Below are 19,575 nucleotides of genomic sequence, written 5' to 3'. Positions count from 1 at the left end.
CACTTTCCTCTTGGTCTGTGTTGCTTCTAGCATCAATATTTCACACTGAAAACACAAGATGTTTTCATAATGACCAAAGAATGAAATCCATATTCTTGACTACACTGGCTCCCCTCCAATGCCTGCTTTTTACATGCTCAAGGACAAAAAATTAAGAATTTCCCAACATGTATAAATGAATGGATGCTCAAAGACTGTACCGCCTTATAGTACATGCCTTTTAAACCTAGTTTGAATACCTTCTCACATGTTTCAAAGGTGGCTCGTACAAAGTAGTGTTAGGGTATGACATTTTTACTAGTAGTAGTAGAAGTAGCCACTAGGATTTCTTCTATTTAGGTCAGTGTTGCGAGTCTAGAAAGAAAGTGTATTCACATGACATATGATGCAATTGCAGGAAAACATTCTAGTAACAAGATTTTCCATGTGCTAAAAGTCACTGTTGGATTGAGAATCTGTTGACCCAGTAAATGAAAGAAGTACATTTTTCTGGTCGTGGCTTCAGTACCCCACCTCCTGGGGGGGGCGTTTCATCAACGAGTTCGTCAGAGGTTTTCACCGACAAATTTGCTATCAGCCAATCAGACGCAAGGATTTCAGTAGCTTTTAACAGTTGTCAGTGTAAATCACTGACAAAAAGTTTCATGAAACGGTCCCCAGGTCTTGCATATCCGGCTACATATATCTTTGCAGGTGTAGTTTTGTAAACGTGGCGATCCATACCCCAAATTATTTGTTAACCTGACCATTCCAATTATGCTTGCAAGTTGAAGATTATTTTCAAGTGCTTTCAGATATGAGCAGCCATAAGGAAAGAAGATAGACAGCTGATGGGGGCAGGGTGAGGTTGAACTTCGGCGCAAGATGGTGATAACAACAAAGAGAGAAAGATTTGAGACATCCCCCTTAAAGGTCCATCTTGTCACAGTTGTGTTGTGTTGAGCGAGCTCTGCTGAGACTCTGTTGTGCATTTTTTATTCCACAAAGCAGAACTCAGCCGCCGTGAATCTCTCTGTGCTTGAATGAATGCTGATGCATTTTAAGCAGCTTGACCTTTAACATCAATCCCATCTTGCATCACTTGACATATACAGCAGCACGTCTCGAAGAATTAACATGGGGGTGCTGTTACCATGGCAACATTCCAGGTCTGGCGGTGCACTCCTCTTGTATAAACATCTATCCCATTTTTTTTTCCATTTGTTTGTGTGTATGTGTGTTTTCTGAGATTCCTTATTTCTTTTTCTTCTTTTTTTGTTTTGCTTTATCTGCTGCTAAAAATAGCTTGATGGAAAATTTTTTTCCCTCCCTTAACCTCACCTTCTGAGAATCTAGGGACTGCTAGGCAAACAGCCCGCCCTCCACAGAGGGCGTGTGCCAGTGGGTACTGCTCACAGATCGAGGTGTATTTCTATATCTGCGTGCCTCTGCATTGTTGAATATTGAACAGATTTGAAACAGGGTTTTGCTTGTTTGTTTCCTGACGTATAGATTGGTCTTAGTTAGCTGAAAATCAAGCGCTACTTTTTTTTTTAACCCTTTATGTTCTCAAACAATGCAATATGTACAAAATGCATTTGTGCTACAGGAGACCAGATTTTTTGCAAGTTGTTGATTTTGTGTATATCTGTCCCCTTGCTGTATTCATGAATAAAAAAAATATTTACAAAAAACCACCCTTTAAAATGTACCCTATGCATATATGGTCTTTGTTTATCATCAGTTGCTGTTTTAAAAAAATGGGAGTCATTCCTGGAAAAATATCTACTGCTTGCTTGGTAGTGGTGGTGACCACAAGGCTGAACTGGATGTTGGAAATGCCACAGTAAACAAAACCAAGTCTTCAAGAATTGTCTTCTACATGCTGCATAGATCCTTGTTGTGACTGCTTACTAAGAAAGGGTTTGGCAGTGAAACCTTGTTACCCAGGGTATGTGTGAAATCTTATCTCCCCCTAGAAAACCCTGTGCTGCCATCTGATTCAGTCATCAATAAATATGAACGCTTTTAGCTCAAACCATTTCTTCATCAGGAAAGCACATCTTACCATTAGAGTGACTAATTTATTCTCATAAGGAAAATGGAAGATAGATTAGCTCCTGAAGGCACATAAAGAAAATTCATGAATTAGTACCCTTATTGCTTGAAGGCTGCTCCCCCCCCCCCCCCATCCCTAGGAGCATGTGTGAAGAGGCAGTCAGACTTTCTAATGTGGATATTAGCAGGTTTCATTGCAGCACCGCAAGGTACTCCACTCCGAATACCGCGAGGCGACAATGTGCATTTTCCCCCAGAAAAGAATCAGAAGTCGTACCTTGTAATGACTTCTTCATCTTGAGGATTTCCCAAAGGGCCTCGGTGGCTGCTCACCGATGCCGTATCACCCGCAATTACCTCTTCCCTTCACCTTCAATGACGCAACAGCAGCAGAACGAGCCAGCCATGATCATTCAAATGTCTGCGAATATTGCGTCCCGTGGGAACCTCAGCACGGCATCTTTCTCATTTGCGTGGGGATGTCAGAGAGTGCTTCTCTCGTGATTTTCGTCAATCTGCACGACGGGATAAACACATTACGTATCTGATGGGTTGTAAAAACATGAGATCACTGATATTTTGCCTACCAATATTGGAGTGTTGAGGGGAGGATGAAATATTTCTCTCGCACAAACCCAAACTTGTTGACATTTCCCAGACGCAAAGGAAATGGAGAACATTTCTTGAAATGACGTCTCAGTCCTCCGACTGAGATACATGTACTACTTTGAAGCTCTCATATATTGTAGTATTAGATTATTGAGTGTCTAGACAGTACTAACTTGGTTATTACCTATTCCGTCTCACTTCTAGTTTTACTGATCACTTGCATTTATTGCTGAGTTCCTGTTGTTGCCTTCTTGAGATTGACTTTATCTCTGATTCTTTCCACAACTTGATGGAAACCCCTGTACACTTTTATATGGGATTAGCTTCCTCTTTGGTCACCGTGCTCAGTCCATTAGCAAGTGCCGTGTGTGATGTACCAAGGTGTCCCAAAGTGGCTGCTCCCAGGGTAGAAAATGAAAGATGACTATGTGAAGATATGTTGATGCTATGATGAGCTTTATGATGAGTGAGCAGATATACTGTATGATATTCTTGCTTTCCACTACCTCTCCCCCTTTCACACAGTTGATTGGTGGTTTACAGAATAACCCAAAACATCATTGTTTTGGGGAATTATTTCATCCCTCAACCCCTTGTTTGCTGTTTTTGTCAAAATATACAGATATCCTTGACCCAAATCATTTGTGAAAGAGAGTAAATAATCTTCCGATTTCCTTTCACAATAGCTTTGATGTAAGGCTACTAGGGTAACATCCTCAGTATTCGGTCACTTAAGCTTTTTCGCAATATTTTTCAAACTAAAAAAATACATACATACCTCATATCTACAGCAATGTATGTGAAATATATCAAATTTCTTTAATCTCAATTTTCATTTTGTTAAATATCACACAGAATTTCACAAAATCCCAAAATATAACACCTTGAAAATTCCCCAGTATACGGTCACCGGCACCAGTATTCGGTCACGCGATATGCGCGTTCAAAGTCAATGCGTGTTCAAGGCAGCTGAAAAATGCGCGCACGCGCTACCTTGTTGTCGCAAAATTGCATCGGGGACGTTGCGGCGCCCGTTGGTGACCGAATACTGGGGAATCAGCACTTGCATTCAACCCTTGTACATTGAGACACTGTATCGGCACGTACAGAAATTTTGTTTTTCTTTTGTGTTTTTGACGATACCATCACACTCCGAGCTTGCGATAAGCAAAAATCCCGCAAGAGAACGGCGTATTTCTCGATTTTTAGCGCTTTTTCGGCGACCCATACTCTTAAAACTGGGCCTTATCCGCGCGCGCTTTTGGAAAGTAGTGCCAATTCTGCACTTTTGACGGTAAAATTTGGGATTTTTGATGGTTTTTTCGAGGGGGTCACGGGAGTTTTCTGTTGTGAATGAGTGTGCAAGTATGTGAATTGATGTGATTTGCGTGTGTTGTGACAGTTGAACTTACTGGCTGGTGACTAGTGATAAGTGACCGAATACTGGTGCTCTTACCGTACATGCTTTAAAAGGGAGACATTTTGTCCATATGATATCATGTCAAGTCGGCGGGGGGGGGGGGGGGGGGGGGGTGGGGGGGGGTAACATATGCTAAGAAAAAAGCCTTGAAAGTTACTATGATAAATACATCTGCATTCAAGGGGTTAAGTTACCATGTGTTAACCCATTGAGGACAGACTGATTTTGCTACAACGCACATTTATCATAGACACCTGCCCGAGTATACTTGGGACTCGTCTTCAAAGAGTTAATTGAATTGTCAATATAATACTGCTAGCAAGTCTTATTCTTGTTTGTCTTCTGCCTGTTCCTCCTCCTCCCCCCCCCCCTCCTTCATCCTGTCTCCATAGCAACTTGGAAGATGCAGACAAGAACCGGAGGCTGCTCGTTGAGGTGTGGGACTGGGACCGGGCCACGCGCAACGACTTCATGGGGGCGCTGTCCTTCGGCATCTCGGAGCTGATGAAGAGCGGCGTGGACGGATGGTTCAAGCTTCTTGGGCAGGAGGAAGGAGAGTACTACAACGTGCCCGCCATCACCGAGACAGAATCAATCGATGAGCTGACTTCAAAGATACCGGTACATTTCTGCCTCGATGCTGTGGTGGCTTGTAGCATCATGCTTCTCTTTTATTTTTCTAATGACCTAATGACAGATATATTCATTCCCTTACTTTGAAATGGCTCTTTATATCAATTTTAACTTTTTGTATTTTTGTTGTTTTATTCTGAATACTGAATGACAGACTAACATTACCAATACCAAATCTGTGAAATCCAATGCTAAAAGGTTGGGATATGTGAGAAATATCAATATCCATATCCAAGTTAGATGTTATTGTGCTCCCAAATGCAAGACCTCTCAATAAAAGACCATTTTAGCAAGATTGATTCAAGATAAAGTGTGCAGAATATTATGCCATGAGAACTGAGCTCTTTTTATCTATTGGCAATTCATGTTAAAGGGAACGCGAGCCCAAAGAGCAATGTGGATTGAGTTAAAGCATCAACATTAGTAGAACACTTCAGTGAAAGTTTGAGGAAAATCGGACAATCGATGAAAAAGTTATAAATTTTTATAGTTTTGGTGTTGGAACCGCTGGATGAGGAGACTACTAGAGGTTATGACGTATGAGTGGACAACAATATAAAGAAAATATAAAAGGAATTCCACAAAAATTCACATTTGTAGCAAAATGAAAGAGTACTTGACTAACCGCTTTCAGAAAGCAGGGGGAATGAGTGCTACCCCTAACATATGTCAGTATCAAGTTGATGAAATGTGTAATTTTCATGAAAAATGAATTTTTATTGAATTCCCGTTATATTTTCTTTATATTTTTGCATTGATTTGCATTGATTGTCCGATTTTCCTCAAACTTTCACTGATGTGTTCTACTGATGTTACTGCTTTCACTCAATCCACATTGCTCTTTGCATTCCCTTTAAGACATGGAAGGCCAGAATGGGGGGGGGGGGAGAGAGAACAGGGAGAAGAATCCAACTTTAGATCAGCAGCAGGGAACAGATTCCTACTGGAAGCATTTAAGAAAAGGAAAAGAAAGCAAGGTGCAGACATAAGTTCTCACTCTCAGTGGCTTATGAGACAGTTTGCTAATTTGATGTACCAAGTTTCATCCTCATGAATGCACTTTTGAGAAAGCTGAGACTTGCCAAAATTTGACAAGAGCCTTGATTCCACACTCAGAAAGATAATAATGCCCTCTGACAATCAAAATTATTTCACCTTAGTAGAGCATATCATCAGGAACATATGCAGGTGGAACTCGTTAGACAGAATTGTCATCCCCCCCCCCCCCCCCCCCCCCCCCCCCCCCGCGTACTACCACCACCACTGTTGAATGTATCCCATGGAGCTACTTTTCACTCTTTTTTCCCCTCTCCCTCTGTAAATGTTTGCTTGCTTGCTCATTTTCTTGGCCGTCATTTGTCATGTGCAGTGATGTGTTTGACACAGCAGTATTCAAGTTGACATGTTGCTATTCTTTCAGGAATGATTTATGTGTCTCATTTTGTGTGAATGACTGGTATAAATATATAGAGGGTGGTTGTTGATTGCAGCAAAATTTTGCATGCCAGACTGGGGACAGAAATGTGTAGAGCACAAAGGAATTACTTCAGTAGATGTTTGTTAAGTCAACAAAGTAAAATAGACATGTAATATCTGTCATACCTGCAACTGCAAGTAGGAGATTGCAGATTATGATTATAGTCAATTTCATGTACTCTATGCTATTCAGTGGTTTTTTTTAAGGATTGTTCAGACATATTGCTTAGGATGAACAGTTATACCTCACTACTAAAATAGCATGCCTACTGGTTTAGTCAAATTTATGGATACCCTTTCCTTACAAAATATAGTAACAGGCTAGTCCATTCCACCTGCTGTAACAAAGATATTTCAATATATAGAGAACCAAATTCAAATTCTGCGTGCATTAGAATTTGCTTAGTTAGGCAAGTCTTCAGCAAGCATTCCAGGGTGTTGTGAACAACCTTTGCTGCATATTCATAAAGTTTTCATGAAGTTGAATACATTAGTGACTAGTTTACTTCCCCACTTCCTTCTCCAATAAGTTGCTTTACACGTCTCCCTTCTCCAATAAGTTCATGAGATCATTCTTTTTGCGTGAATGTGAAGTGATGAGTGAAGCCAAATGGGCCAGTGAGCAACACTTCTCACTTACACTGTCTCCGATATCTGTTTTTCCCCTGTCAAGCCCGAACCCACCGAAAGTGTAAGCAGGACCCTCTGCCTGCACGCCCTGAAAATTCAGGCTCCCATTCTTCTTGATGTGGATGATGCAGACCAGTTGGTAAAAAGAATAGCAAAAAAGAAGATGCTGTGAAACACAGAATGAGAAGTGAAATATTTTCTCTCTCACAGACACCACACCCTCCTAGGATCACTTCTAGCAGTGCACAGAGGCATGGTTTCTGGAAGAATTCTGATAGCAGATCACACCTTAGTCTCAGAGTGACAGTGATACTGTCTTTAACCCGTTGAGGACGGACTGATTTTGCTATAATAACATGCATTTCCCATAGACGCTTGCCCGAGTATACTCGGGACTTGTCCTCAATGGGTTGATAGAGAATGGTTGATGGGCGGAGTAGAGGTTATGCACAGAAATTGCAGGTGTTTATACTCTATACATGCATGCAATTTGTCAATTAACTCATCTTTTCCAATTATGAATGAAATGGAGATGAGTCAAATTAGATGAGTTTTATTGTGACATGTATTGTTCTTGTCAGTGCATGTCGAATGTTTAACATTATCATATGTGTATCTGTTATAAACCAACTGACAATTAATCTTCCTACATATCTATATTTGTATCTATCTGTTTGTTTGTCTGTCTCTCTATCTATCTATCTGTCTTTCTGTATATTTACTTATCTATCTTTCAATCTCGCTATCCAGCTGCCTACCTATTATCTATCCATCTGTGCAATTGTCTTTTATACCTACATGTAGCTTTACTTCCTATCAAGTTCCTATCATATGATGACTTCCTTTAGAAGCAGATGATGACTTTCAAGTAAATGCGGCACGCTGATAGGTTAATCTCCATCAATCTCAGCATAGTGAGGAATCATATCATCGTGCCTGGCATAATTTTCATCATAGGCATCATCAGTTCTGTAATCAATATCTCGACTCGGCTTCTTTACCATTTCACAGTGATCTATCCATCCTAATAACCATTCCAATCCTCACAGAAATCATGAGCAACAAGCCCAAATAAAACTGAAGCGAATACAGGCAACTACAAACCAAGTCCAGACCCCAACTTCATAAAAGATGTTAGGATAGCAACTCTTGCTAGAATAGCAACTTCTCGTAGCAACAGCTAATCGGGAAGCTGGATTCTTGTTTCTGCCATGAAAATTGCCATTCCAGCAAGAGTTGTTATCGTAGCAACTTTTTTTAATGAAATGGGACCCAGGAATACTTCTTCCTCCTCCGTCAACCCTCCCCCCACAAAAAGAAAAAAACCCCAACCTTTCTTGCCAGATACGGGAACGTCACGACCCCCTGATACGAATCGCACGCTTCCCCCAAGTCTCACTCCCATTAGGCGGGCAAAAATCGTCTCCCACTTCCAAACTCAGATTGATTTGGCAATGGCCAAATGAGCGTGCGTCGACAGTGGTAATCTGTCACCGGTCACGAAACCATTTGTGCACAGACATCACGTCTTCTATATAAAAAAAAACACACACCCAAAAATAGATGTTTGATGTCTTTATGCTGCATTTTCCCAGAGTCTTCCATATCTCTCTACCCTCCCCCCTCTCTCTATTTCTTACTCTTTCTCCTGTTTTTCTATGTCTCAGTATGTCATCCATTCTCTTTGTTTAGATTGTGGTCTAACACTACTCCCCCTCTCTATCAATAATTTTTCTGGTCCATTTTTTTTTATTACCTTCTCACTTTCATTTCATTTTCTTCCCTCCCCTTATTCTTCCTCCTGCTTCTTCTTCTTCTTCTTAGTATCCTTGTTTTTCTTCCTCTTCTTCCACTTCACCATCTTTCCCTCCTTTCACCTGCATTCTTCTCCCCCCCTTCTTTTCCGCCTCCTTCATCATCTTCATCATCTTCTCCATCTTCTTCTTTTCCATTTTCTTGTCCTGCTTTGTTCTCTCTTTTTTTGTCTTCATATCTTCTTTTTCTTCTTATACTTCTTCTTCTTCTACATTACTCCGTCCTCCATACTCCATCTGTTTTCCTATCCTGCACACAGTTTTACAAATTACATGGAAACATAATAATGCACAGAGCTATTTGTACTCCTGTATCTAGCACTTGAAATCATGTAGACGATGACTGAATTATCATATACATCATCCTCTACTGAGGTCGTTATTAGATATCAGCACCATTCCTCAAATCGAAGGAAATGCGGGTATTTGTTTTGCCAAGAACAAATTTTCAGGTTAAAGACATTTACAACAATAACAGAAAAAAAAAAACAATGGCACACACAAACAACACCAACAACAATAACACACAGACACAGACACAAATACACTTACACACACACACACACACACACACGCACATACACACAAACACATATTAGCTCACAGCCATGCAAAATGCAGACTGTAGATACAAAAGCATCCAATCAACAATCCACCAACATTTCTGGTCAATTCTATTCCGTCCTGAAAATGTACTCTGCCAAAGAACAAGGGGAAGTGTGAGAGATAGATAGGCCTAATCATATTTTAGCAAGAACAAAGATGTATTGTCATGGTAACCTATTTGCCTCATACTGACCCAAGTCAGGTATAAGCTTCTTGCATTTTGTATTCAAAGTCTTGATGGATGTAAATTGATTTGGAGAAGTTCACCACTTGATCTTTTCAAAAGATAACTCAAGAACAGTTTTGTAACCTTGTCTTTTTATTTCCCATTGTCACTAAAATGCAAATGTAATCCATTCTCAATGCAGCAAGACGTAATGGGTTTGGCCCAAAGATTTATGGAATGACCGCTTGGCTTCCTATTGGAGGACACCAGTGACGTCTCACCCTGATTGTTTGTTGTTTGTCTGTTCGTTCGTTTCCTGTCTGTCTGCATCCATACAAAATGTGGCCACTTTTTCCTCACTTGACGTATTTGCTCCTCATGGTAAAGACATAGACCACTGTAAAAAGTAACTTTACAGTAATTTACACTGTCATGTAGAATGACATTGACTTTGAATCGAATGGTATCTAAAGTAGATATAAAGAGAATGAGAGTGAGATATTTGTTGTATAAAAGAGGTTCCATGTATTATTTTCCAGTTGAGGGGGTCTTTAGCGGTTGTCAGCACCCTGACCTAGTTGCATATAATGCATTGACAGACCTTAATCATCTGTCTAGACATATCACAAAGGTTTAAGTAGAGCACAGTGTGAGAGGTGGAATATAATCTTGGCTCCATATTAAAAACAACGCAGCTGATAGCTGTATCTTGTTCATTGGATTGGTTTGTGGGTCTCTCTTGTACCTTCTACCACATAGTATATGTGTGTATTGCCTCACGCTGAACACACAGAGAGGTCAAATTAATGCATTTGTACAGTGTATGACTTTATTCAGTCTTCCTTAATACACTATTTAAGGATTTTTTTTTCATATGAAACAGCTTTCCAGAAAAATATGTAACTATATCCTTGGTTTTCAATGTAACTATACCACATTTGTGTATCAATTGTATTTCTGCCCCTCCCTCAAAAAGAAAGAAAGAAACAAACAAACAAACAAACAACTGTTTCACACAGAAACCAGAAGAAAATTTTGAGGAGTGAAAAGACTTGTGTATCTTCAGACTTCTCCCATGCTTAACCCATTGAGGACAAGCTGATTTACTATAACACGCATTTCCCATAGACACCTGCCTGAGTATACATGGGTCTAGTCTTCAGTGGGTTAATGGCTGCAGGAGAGGAAGATGCCGGAGGGATCCGTGATTCTAGATTGTCACCATCTCACCGTCTGATTCACCGAACGGGAGACGTTTTGACGTCCCAACGTGCAAATTTCTCACGTCAGCCACATCCTTCCCCCGAGGGGGAAAATGGGAAAATGTTATGATATGCTTTATTGAAGCTGCCTGTGCCGTAATGGCGCAGAGAATGGGCTGCCGTGCTAGATAGGATGTCTCATCCGTTATGTTTTGTGTGGGACTACACCAATATGCCTCAAGCTTTATTTTAAGCCATCAGATTCCAGAATTTTTTTTTTTCCTGGCTTGATTTTGCTTTTTATCATTTTATTTGATTTCCATTTATAAGGTTTCATCAGGTAGAGTAAACACAAAAAATAGAGCCTCTTTCTTTTTTACTGTGTTGAATTTCCAAAATGCTCCTCTGTTCTAAATTTTTCACTGATTCTTAAATTGGCACAGACATTTTACACAAATAAAGTTTCTGCTTTTCTCTTGAATTGCTAATTTTCTGCCCAAATTTCTTCCCGATTGTGTGCGCATTTGATTAATTCATCTCTCTTATCTATTCTGTCTATTTTTTTTTTTTGGAGATATTCAGTGACATTTAGAGATGCCAGTGTAAAGACGACAACACGAAAAAATTCTGTAGCAAAATTATCCCAGGAATTGATGAGCCGGTAATATATTCACAGGGCTTTGTTTCACAATGTCATCACTATAGTGATTGTCACATTGAGGGGTAGGCACCCACAGCTCTTGTTTCCATGCTACATTAGGGATGCATTCTTGTGTTTTATATGGACAAATGCATGCATTATTCGCAGGTAATAAGCTTGCAGTTACGTGCTTCTCTATCTCGAGATGATATGGACGTAGTGATTCGTCCTCGCTACAAGGGTCAGAGCAATTACTCACTGTGTGATGCAAGTTAGCACTGTGGGAGATGACACTGCACCCATTATCTAGAGAAGTCATCCTGTTTGGTGAATTCTCAGAATTGTCTTCATCGTTATATCTTTGATGAAGTCTCAACCCCTATAACCTTCTATCTGAGCACCCTTCAGTGGTTAATGAAATACTTTATCTATTTTGTCTCTCTCTCCGTCCTTTCCTTTCCTTCGTGTGTTTCTGTCTTCTGAATACCCTCGTCTGTATCAATCTATTCAACAATGCATCAACTCGTTCCCAATTAGAGCTGAAAGAAGGTCTTGAGCAAGTCCTGCAGGAAGACGAATTCAATCCTTTCTCACGTACCTGTCAGTCTCGGTTTTTCTCCTCTGCCCTTTTCCCATGTTTGAATCCGTCCTCCTGCCTCCAAGGAGCTAATGGATTCAGGGCAAAGAGAGCGAGAATGGAGGAGAGGGGCGTGTTTCCAATCTTCCTTCCTCAGACACCGGTGGAAGTGGAGTATTGGGATGTTTTTAGTACTGGTACACCTATCACCCCTCTCCAGCTCGTTGTGTTCTTCTTCTTTCCCTTTCTCCTCCTCCTTTTCTTCTTTCCTCTATCCCACTCTCCCACTTGCTCCTCATCTTCCCTTCCTCTTCCTCTTTCTTCTCTTCCTTTTCTACTCTTCTTCTATTTTTCCTCTTTTTCCTTATTTATCTTCTCTCCCATCCTCTCCTCCAACCCTTCCTTCTGCTCCTCTTCCTCCTCTTGCTCTTTCTCCAGATCTTCTTCTGTATCTGTCTGATCTCATAATTGTCCTCCTCTGATCTCTCCTTCCTTTTCATCCTCCTCATCTGTCCTTCATTTCTCCCTCTCTCTGTTTCTATCCCCCACTTCTCTGGGATGACAGGCCAGGTCTCTTTATATTTCTTGCTTGACGTCCCTTCAAGAATTCTTCCTTCATAGCACAAGATAACAAGACCCTGCATACAGTCGGTGAAGTATTTTTTTTTTTTTAGTGTGACAACAATATGACCTGAGTATAGACACAAGTAGTGCACAAGTACTGATATTCAGTACTAAGCACACAACTTCACTTCACAGCAGAAATGACATGTGGTAATCTCTGAACTAACACGAAACATTTGATTGCAGGTTGCATGAGGACGCTACTGACTGTAGGGACGGTGGAAGGCTTTATCTCAAAGAAACCTGGAGATTTCTAACAAAGTTTTTGATGAGTATGTGACCGAGCAAACACTGGATTTAAGCATCATGAAGTTAACTACTATACCAGTCTGTCACTACATAATTTCTGTTTTGATATGTGCATCATGTCAGAAATGAATAGTCTGAGCTGTTGTTGTTGTGATTTGACAATTGCATGTGACTTATGATTCTGATGACTGTTTAACCCTTCATCTGCCAGAATCTACTCTTTCATCATGCACGACAGCAAAAGAATGCAGCAAGCACCAGCGCACATATGCACAAGTTATGCAAGTCAGGTAATAGTCATGTATTTTCATTTTCATCATTTTCTCTGCATCTTTTTATCCTAGAAATTGCCACTCCCCTCAAGGGAACCCACCAAAGCAAACGCAAACTCCGCCAACGTCGGTACGGGACTTGTGAGGGCGAGCGACTTTAACTTTCTGTCGGTGCTTGGCAAGGGAAGCTTTGGCAAGGTGAGTGGAAAACATTGTCGGAGGGCAAAGGTCAAAGGGGAACCTTTGCAGTTTTGCAACCTAGTGACATCAAAAAAGTGAAAGCAACAAAGAGTCAGATGCATGACTTATCGTGAAGTGTTCCTGAAAAGTAGATAACCTTGCCCTGTAGATGATGTTGTAGCATGTTAAACAGTAAAAGGAAAAAAAGAATGAGCTTACTATTAAAACATTGCCTTAGTAGCTATTGTTACATGACATACATGTACATGATGTAATAGCATTAAATACCACTAAACGAAGAAGGAACCAAGGAATTGTGGTAAATGAGATTTTCTTCTTTATGTCCAAGGCAGATAACACTTTCATTGGTCTCTTCATTTGACTTCACTGTCTTTATCGATATCAATGTGAATATGAAGAGGATTTTTCCCTTTAGCAAGTTGATTGATAAGAAAAGTGACACCACCACTTCTTGTCATCAGGTCATGCTGGCAGAAAAGAAGGGAACGGATGAACTCTACGCCATCAAGATCCTGAAGAAGGACGTCATCATTCAGGACGACGACGTCGAGTGCACGATGACGGAGAAGCGGGTGCTGGCGCTGCCCAGCAAGCCGGCTTTCCTGACGGCACTCCATTCCTGCTTCCAGACGATGGACCGGCTCTTCTTCGTCATGGAGTTCGTCAACGGCGGCGACCTCATGTTCCAGATCCAGAAAGTTGGCAAGTTCAAGGAGCCCCATGCTGTGTGAGTGATGATAGAACTCTTGTATTTTTAAAGTTACATAGGACAGTTCACTCTGCCTGATTTCGAAGTGTCTGTGAGCCCAGATTTCGCCCAACAAACCAAAAGTACCCAAATAAATGTGAAAAGTTTTATAGTATACTGTAGTGATGATGTCATAGTCTTTTTTGAGCTTGGGTTGGAACCAGGTGAGGTTGTCTAGAACCAGTTTCCATTGCGATGAAAGGCTATGACATTGCACTGTAGTCACAAGAAGTGTGCGCTGCACTGTCAAATTTTATAATGCCTTCCTCTGTGTACTGCAAGGTTCCTGTGAAATGTAATTTTTATGTTGCCACCATTTTTTCAGTTAATCCATTGAGGACGGACTAATTTTGCTACAAAACGCATTTCCCATAGACACCTGCCCGAGTATACTCTAGACTCATCCTCAATGGGTTAATTGTCACATCTTGAGAATGTTGTAGCAGTCTTTGAAAAAATGATTCTGACTGCTCCAGGACGTATGCCCTTTGACCTTTGTACCCTTTCCTGCCCTTTGATCCCTTGACTATTTGCACCTCAGGTTCTATGCTGCAGAAATCGCCGTGGGGCTCTTCTACCTCCACATGCAGGGTGTGATCTACCGGGACCTCAAGCTGGACAACGTACTCCTCGACGCCGAGGGACACATCAAGATTGCCGACTTCGGCATGTGCAAGGAGGACATGAACGAGGGTGACACAACGCGGACATTCTGTGGCACGCCCGACTACATCGCGCCAGAGGTGAATGCCCAAAAGGAAATTCTTGGCTAGCAGGGCTAATACTCATTCTCAATAAGCTTCAAACAGATTGTCTGCCTCACACACGACAAGTAGAAGACTTTGGACTTCGTTCGTTATTGACTGTGCTTCTATTTGCCTATCCTGAGAGAAAAGTGAAAAATGTCCCTTGTAATTGTCTTCCTCTGTTTTAAGCTGGCATTGGCATCGTAAGATTTGGGAGATTAAAAGAGATGCGGAAGAGATCGTGTAGACAAGATGATGAGATGTTTTTCTCAAGTTAAGTCCGTATTCAAGATAAATCAAAATATCAAACTTCTCCCCAATGCAGGGGATACAATTTAACTGAGCACTTATTGCAGTTTTTTTCAATTGAAAAAAAAAACAACAACAACCAAAACATCAAGTCAGACCACATTACCTACGGCAAACAAGCAAGACTGCTGAACAATAAAGAGAGAGAGAGAATATGTGACCGTGCACCTCAAAACGAACATAAAGTCGCACACACTGATTTTGCGTGAGAACTGAAAATAAGTGAAATGGGTCAACCTAACCGAACTTGACTTTTTCATATTTTCTGAAAGAGCGGGTCCTCTTTTACATTATAATAATATTTGGTATCATTAAACAGGCAGGAAAGTGTGTTTTTTAGCAGTTTATCTTGAACATTTTTGGTAGAATAGTGTGATTAGGTGTGTCTTTAGAATCCCTTTTTCATTTCTGAAAAACCTTGTCCATATTTTTCACTTTCAACTCTAATAACTTTTGAAAAGATAGTGCTTATGCTTTGAAAGTTGGCATTAATTATGGAGAGAATGTGTTAATGAGGCATGCTTAATTTCAGTTTAATCTAATAATCTCTTCATTGTTATTACTCTGGTGGTTTACTTCCTGTTTTTTGTCCCATTCATCGAACAGCCAGCACGGTTTGGTAAAGATTAAGCGCTTGAATAGACACTGTACTTCAGAGCCTCTTTTCTCAGTTCACACTTTTCCTGAGTTTGTGCTTTCTTTTCAATATTAAGATAGGTTAGGAGAGTCCATTTGATTTGAGTTATACATCATTTTAAAGCTTAAAGTCTGCTCTTTCAGAATATGGTCTTAACTAAAAATTCATGTCTGGCGACTTTTTGTTTGTTTGGAGGTGCAGGGTCACATATATATCATCAAAATTGGATAACTCAAGAAATAGAAATATATCAGAAACCATTGTTTTCATGGATAATGATTTACTCATTATACAATCTTTGATTGCAAAGAGATTCTCAAACTGCAAATCTTCGAATGTATCTGAGACTCCAATGCATCTTCTAATCCCATCTGACTTGATTTTGTACCACCAGATTGTAGCATACCAACCCTACGGCAAGGCTGTGGACTGGTGGGCATTTGGTGTGTTACTCTATGAAATGCTAGCAGGGCAGGTGAGTAAGAAGATCTTGTCTGAGTTCTCGGTACCGCCACTATGTAGGTGCCGTGCGCAGAGCAGCATTTTTTATGCATTATGGGATAGCTCAGGGGACAAACTTTCTCTCGGTTTTCGCTGCATATGCACTCAGATCATGTTCTGTCTTTATCCAGGGGTATTTTTTGTTGAAGATTTCTTCGCTTTCCATCATGTGACCAGCACATTGAAGCCTTGCAGTAGTGAACCATGACTCAGATAGTGACAGCAAATCAGTAAAATTTTGACACTTTCAACTCTTTTTTGAAGCTGAATTATAGCCAAAAAAAAAAGGAGTAACAACGGAAAAGCAGACAAATAACTCCATTGAATCATATGGCAACTGCGACGTGTGCGAGACAACCGGAACCGACAATGGCACCGAGGAATCCCACAATGCATTAGTGACAGGGCTCTTCAGCTCGCGCAAAAGTTTTCTGCACATTTGTGATGCCAAGAATTGGGCAAGAGAACACCTTGTTGTTGACAAGAGGGTACCTCCATGTGGACAAGTGGTTACCTCAATAAACTTCATCTGTACAGCATTGACTTCTATACAGAACTCAGAAATGGGATAACTTGTGGCTTGGCACCCACGTGAAATATGAACATGTTGTATTTTATTGCTCTTAGTTTGTCACCAACAGCAACATACATGTACGGTGCAGACTGACATTGCTATCAAAAGCTGCTTTATAGATGTACATTGATTGAGACTGTCTCAAAAAGAAGTCATTGTTTTTTATTTGTATAGGTATTTTGCTAGTCTGATACTTTGATAGTGAAACAGGAAATATAAAAGCATTTGTATGTGTGTTAGTGAAATGGCCCTTCAGTCCATGTAAAAAAAAAAATTAATTTGTTGCATTCTTTTTTTTTTTCATTTTGTCCAGCCTCCCTTTGATGGTGAGGATGAAGACGAGTTGTTCCAGTCCATCATGGAACACGTTCCTTCCTATCCAAAGTCCATGTCCAAGGAATCGGTATCAATATGCAAAGGCGTGAGTATTCCAACTCATTCATCCGACTCTTGGTTCTCTGAGTTTTATAAAGGCTGTCCTTTGTGTCATGTGCTAGCAAGAATGCGCATTACCAGCAGATGTGTGAAGGAGATACAATGCATTAAGGAATGAGTCCCATCAAACATGATTTATGTGTTTAAAGGACATCACTAAAAAGAAAAAAAGAAAATATGAAAAAAAATTATCCAGGGTCCCATTTCATAAAAGATGTTGAGATAGCAACTCTTGCTGGAATGGCAAATTCCCATAGCAACAGCCAATCAGGAAGCTTGCTTCTTGTCACTACCATGACAATTGCCATTCCAGCATTAGTTGTTATCATATCAACTTTTTATGAAATGGGGCCCAGGTCTCAAATTTTGGATGTCATTCGATGGCATGTGCTGACAAGATTTTCTCCCCGTTTTGCATATCTGAAAGATTTAATACAATGATCTTTATCACATTTGGACCGCTAGATATGATACACAGAAGCCTTGACTGATAAAAGAATGCTGATCAGAGACAGGTTCGGTGTGAAGGCGACTTTATCTAGCCTCATTTCAGTCTCCATCTTGATGTAGTCTGTGGCCATGCAAGACTGGCCTCATTTAGTTTGTGTGCAAATATTTAACCCGCCATGTCTCTTTTCAATGGGGGAGGCATTTTTTTTTTTTTAGTAATGCCACAAGCCAGAACTGTGTCAAAATTCACCAGCTTGAGCAGAATATTTGGTTTTCGTATCAGCTCCTGACAATGTGCTCCAATTTTGTTTTTTGCCCAATTTTTGAGCATTTACACTAATACCAGAGGAAGTAAAAACTTCCTCGTTCTTCCCTCTCCCTTAAAGTTCTTGACCAAGCACCCAGGCAAGCGGTTAGGAAGCGGACCGACAGGAGAGCAGGACATTCGTGAGCACCAGTTCTTCCGACGCATCGACTGGGAGAAGCTGGCCAACAGGGAAGTGCAGCCCCCCTTTGTCCCCTCAGTGGTACGTATCTTAGCAACGGGGCGTGGTCCCTTTACCCCCTTCATGGGGCAGGTGGTGGTATCTATCGTCTGCATTTCTGTCTCCTCTCTCTGTTCACTTCACTGCACAATGTGGCCTCACTGCCTGTTCTGTGCTTGTTTTCTGCCTGTTTTACAATTTTCCTCGATTGTCTGGATAATCCTTTCATAAGATGCTTGAACAGAATCTCTTGGAATATGTGCAGGTGTCAATGTTAGAAAGAGCCAGGTTCTACTTAGCATGTAAAAGAACCTGTGTCCAAAAACTTGGTGGTATAGACCTCCATCTTAACCCTTTCCTTCCTTCTTTGTACTTGTCCGGTTAAGCACTGCATGTCTCAAAGCAAGAGCTTATGATGTCTTTGTGTTAACTCTTCACAATTTGCACGTTTTGTGTCCCCGAGAATGATGGAAGATTTCTTTGCATACAGTCTTGTTGGCATGATCTTCTTTTTTTTTTCTTCTTCTTTTTTTGTCAAGCCATCCTAGTCAATATATATTTCAGGCTAACAGCCAAATGCTAATTTTTTTGTTCAAATCGTCTACATGTAAGAAAAGGATGATTAAACAAAGAATTGTTATGGTTAAGATGATAAATGAAAGGGACACTTTATCGCTTATAATACCACAGACAATGTACGTCTTTGATATGTTGGGGAAGGGGAGACCAAAATGACAAGGAAAGACAGTTGTCATTCATTTGAAATTTATTCAAGGTTCTAATCTTTACAACAACAACAAAATTATTAAACTTCCAATCTCTTGCAGCTTTTTCTTGACATAGGAAAGTTACTTCAGTGATATGCAAATTTTTACTCATATTCAAACATAAACATGGACATTTTGATTTATTACCATTTAGAAATGATAGCAGAATTGTGTAAATCAGCCAAAATGTCCAATGATGGTAATTTTGTACTATTATCTTGGAAATGCTTCTTAATTGCATATAGCAGTCATTATGGCTAGTGTTCAAGACTTCATTGTTGTTTTCCGTGTTTGATTTAGCATGTCTGCATGTTCATGGAACTATATATTTGAAGTTTGTATGGATACCACAATGAAACATTTTAGGTTTATCGGTAAAAATATTTTACCTTTGCTGTGGTATCAATGCAAAGCTGCAGCCTCAAACCATAGGTGTCTAGGTGTTATACATGTACATCTGATGTTAAAAGTTCATATTGACCATCAGACAGTATACTCACATTATCTTGTGGAAAAGATTGATAGCAAATGTCTGAATTTTGTGAAACAGCATCAACAACCTTCACTTTGTCCTTTCCTCCTCTTCCTCCTCGTCCTCCTCCTCTTCCTCCTCTTCCTCCTCCTTCTCTTCCTCCTCCTCCTCCTCCTTCTCCTCCTCCTCCTCCCCGTCCTCCTCTTCCTCCTCCTCTTCCTCCTTCTCTTCCTCCTCCTCCTCTTCCTCCTCCTCTTCCTCCTCCTCCTCCTCTTCCTCATCCTACTCCTCCTCC

The 19,575-nt window shown here is 40.5% G+C and overlaps 1 protein-coding gene across 2 annotated transcripts in view; it reads left to right on the top strand.

Moving 5' to 3' along the window:
• The window catches only part of LOC139734745 (protein kinase C), a 247,772-nt gene that overhangs the window by 221,062 nt on the left and 7,135 nt on the right, over positions 1 to 19,575 (top strand). For both annotated transcript variants that reach the window (XM_071645542.1, XM_071645543.1), the window contains exons 7-13: positions 4,459 to 4,687; positions 13,028 to 13,153; positions 13,618 to 13,883; positions 14,446 to 14,647; positions 15,991 to 16,071; positions 16,985 to 17,092; positions 17,943 to 18,083. In XM_071645542.1, the coding sequence (XP_071501643.1) occupies positions 4,459 to 4,687; positions 13,028 to 13,153; positions 13,618 to 13,883; positions 14,446 to 14,647; positions 15,991 to 16,071; positions 16,985 to 17,092; positions 17,943 to 18,083 (1,153 nt within the window). The remainder of the gene's footprint in view (positions 1 to 4,458; positions 4,688 to 13,027; positions 13,154 to 13,617; positions 13,884 to 14,445; positions 14,648 to 15,990; positions 16,072 to 16,984; positions 17,093 to 17,942; positions 18,084 to 19,575) is intronic.

Source organism: Diadema antillarum, unplaced genomic scaffold, assembly GCF_040938485.1.
Source record: "Diadema antillarum isolate AM-2024a unplaced genomic scaffold, OU_Dant_1.0 seq00000546_RagTag, whole genome shotgun sequence".
NCBI classification, from domain to species: Eukaryota; Metazoa; Echinodermata; class Echinoidea; order Diadematoida; family Diadematidae; genus Diadema; species Diadema antillarum.
This window is presented reverse-complemented; position numbering and strand designations above follow the sequence as displayed.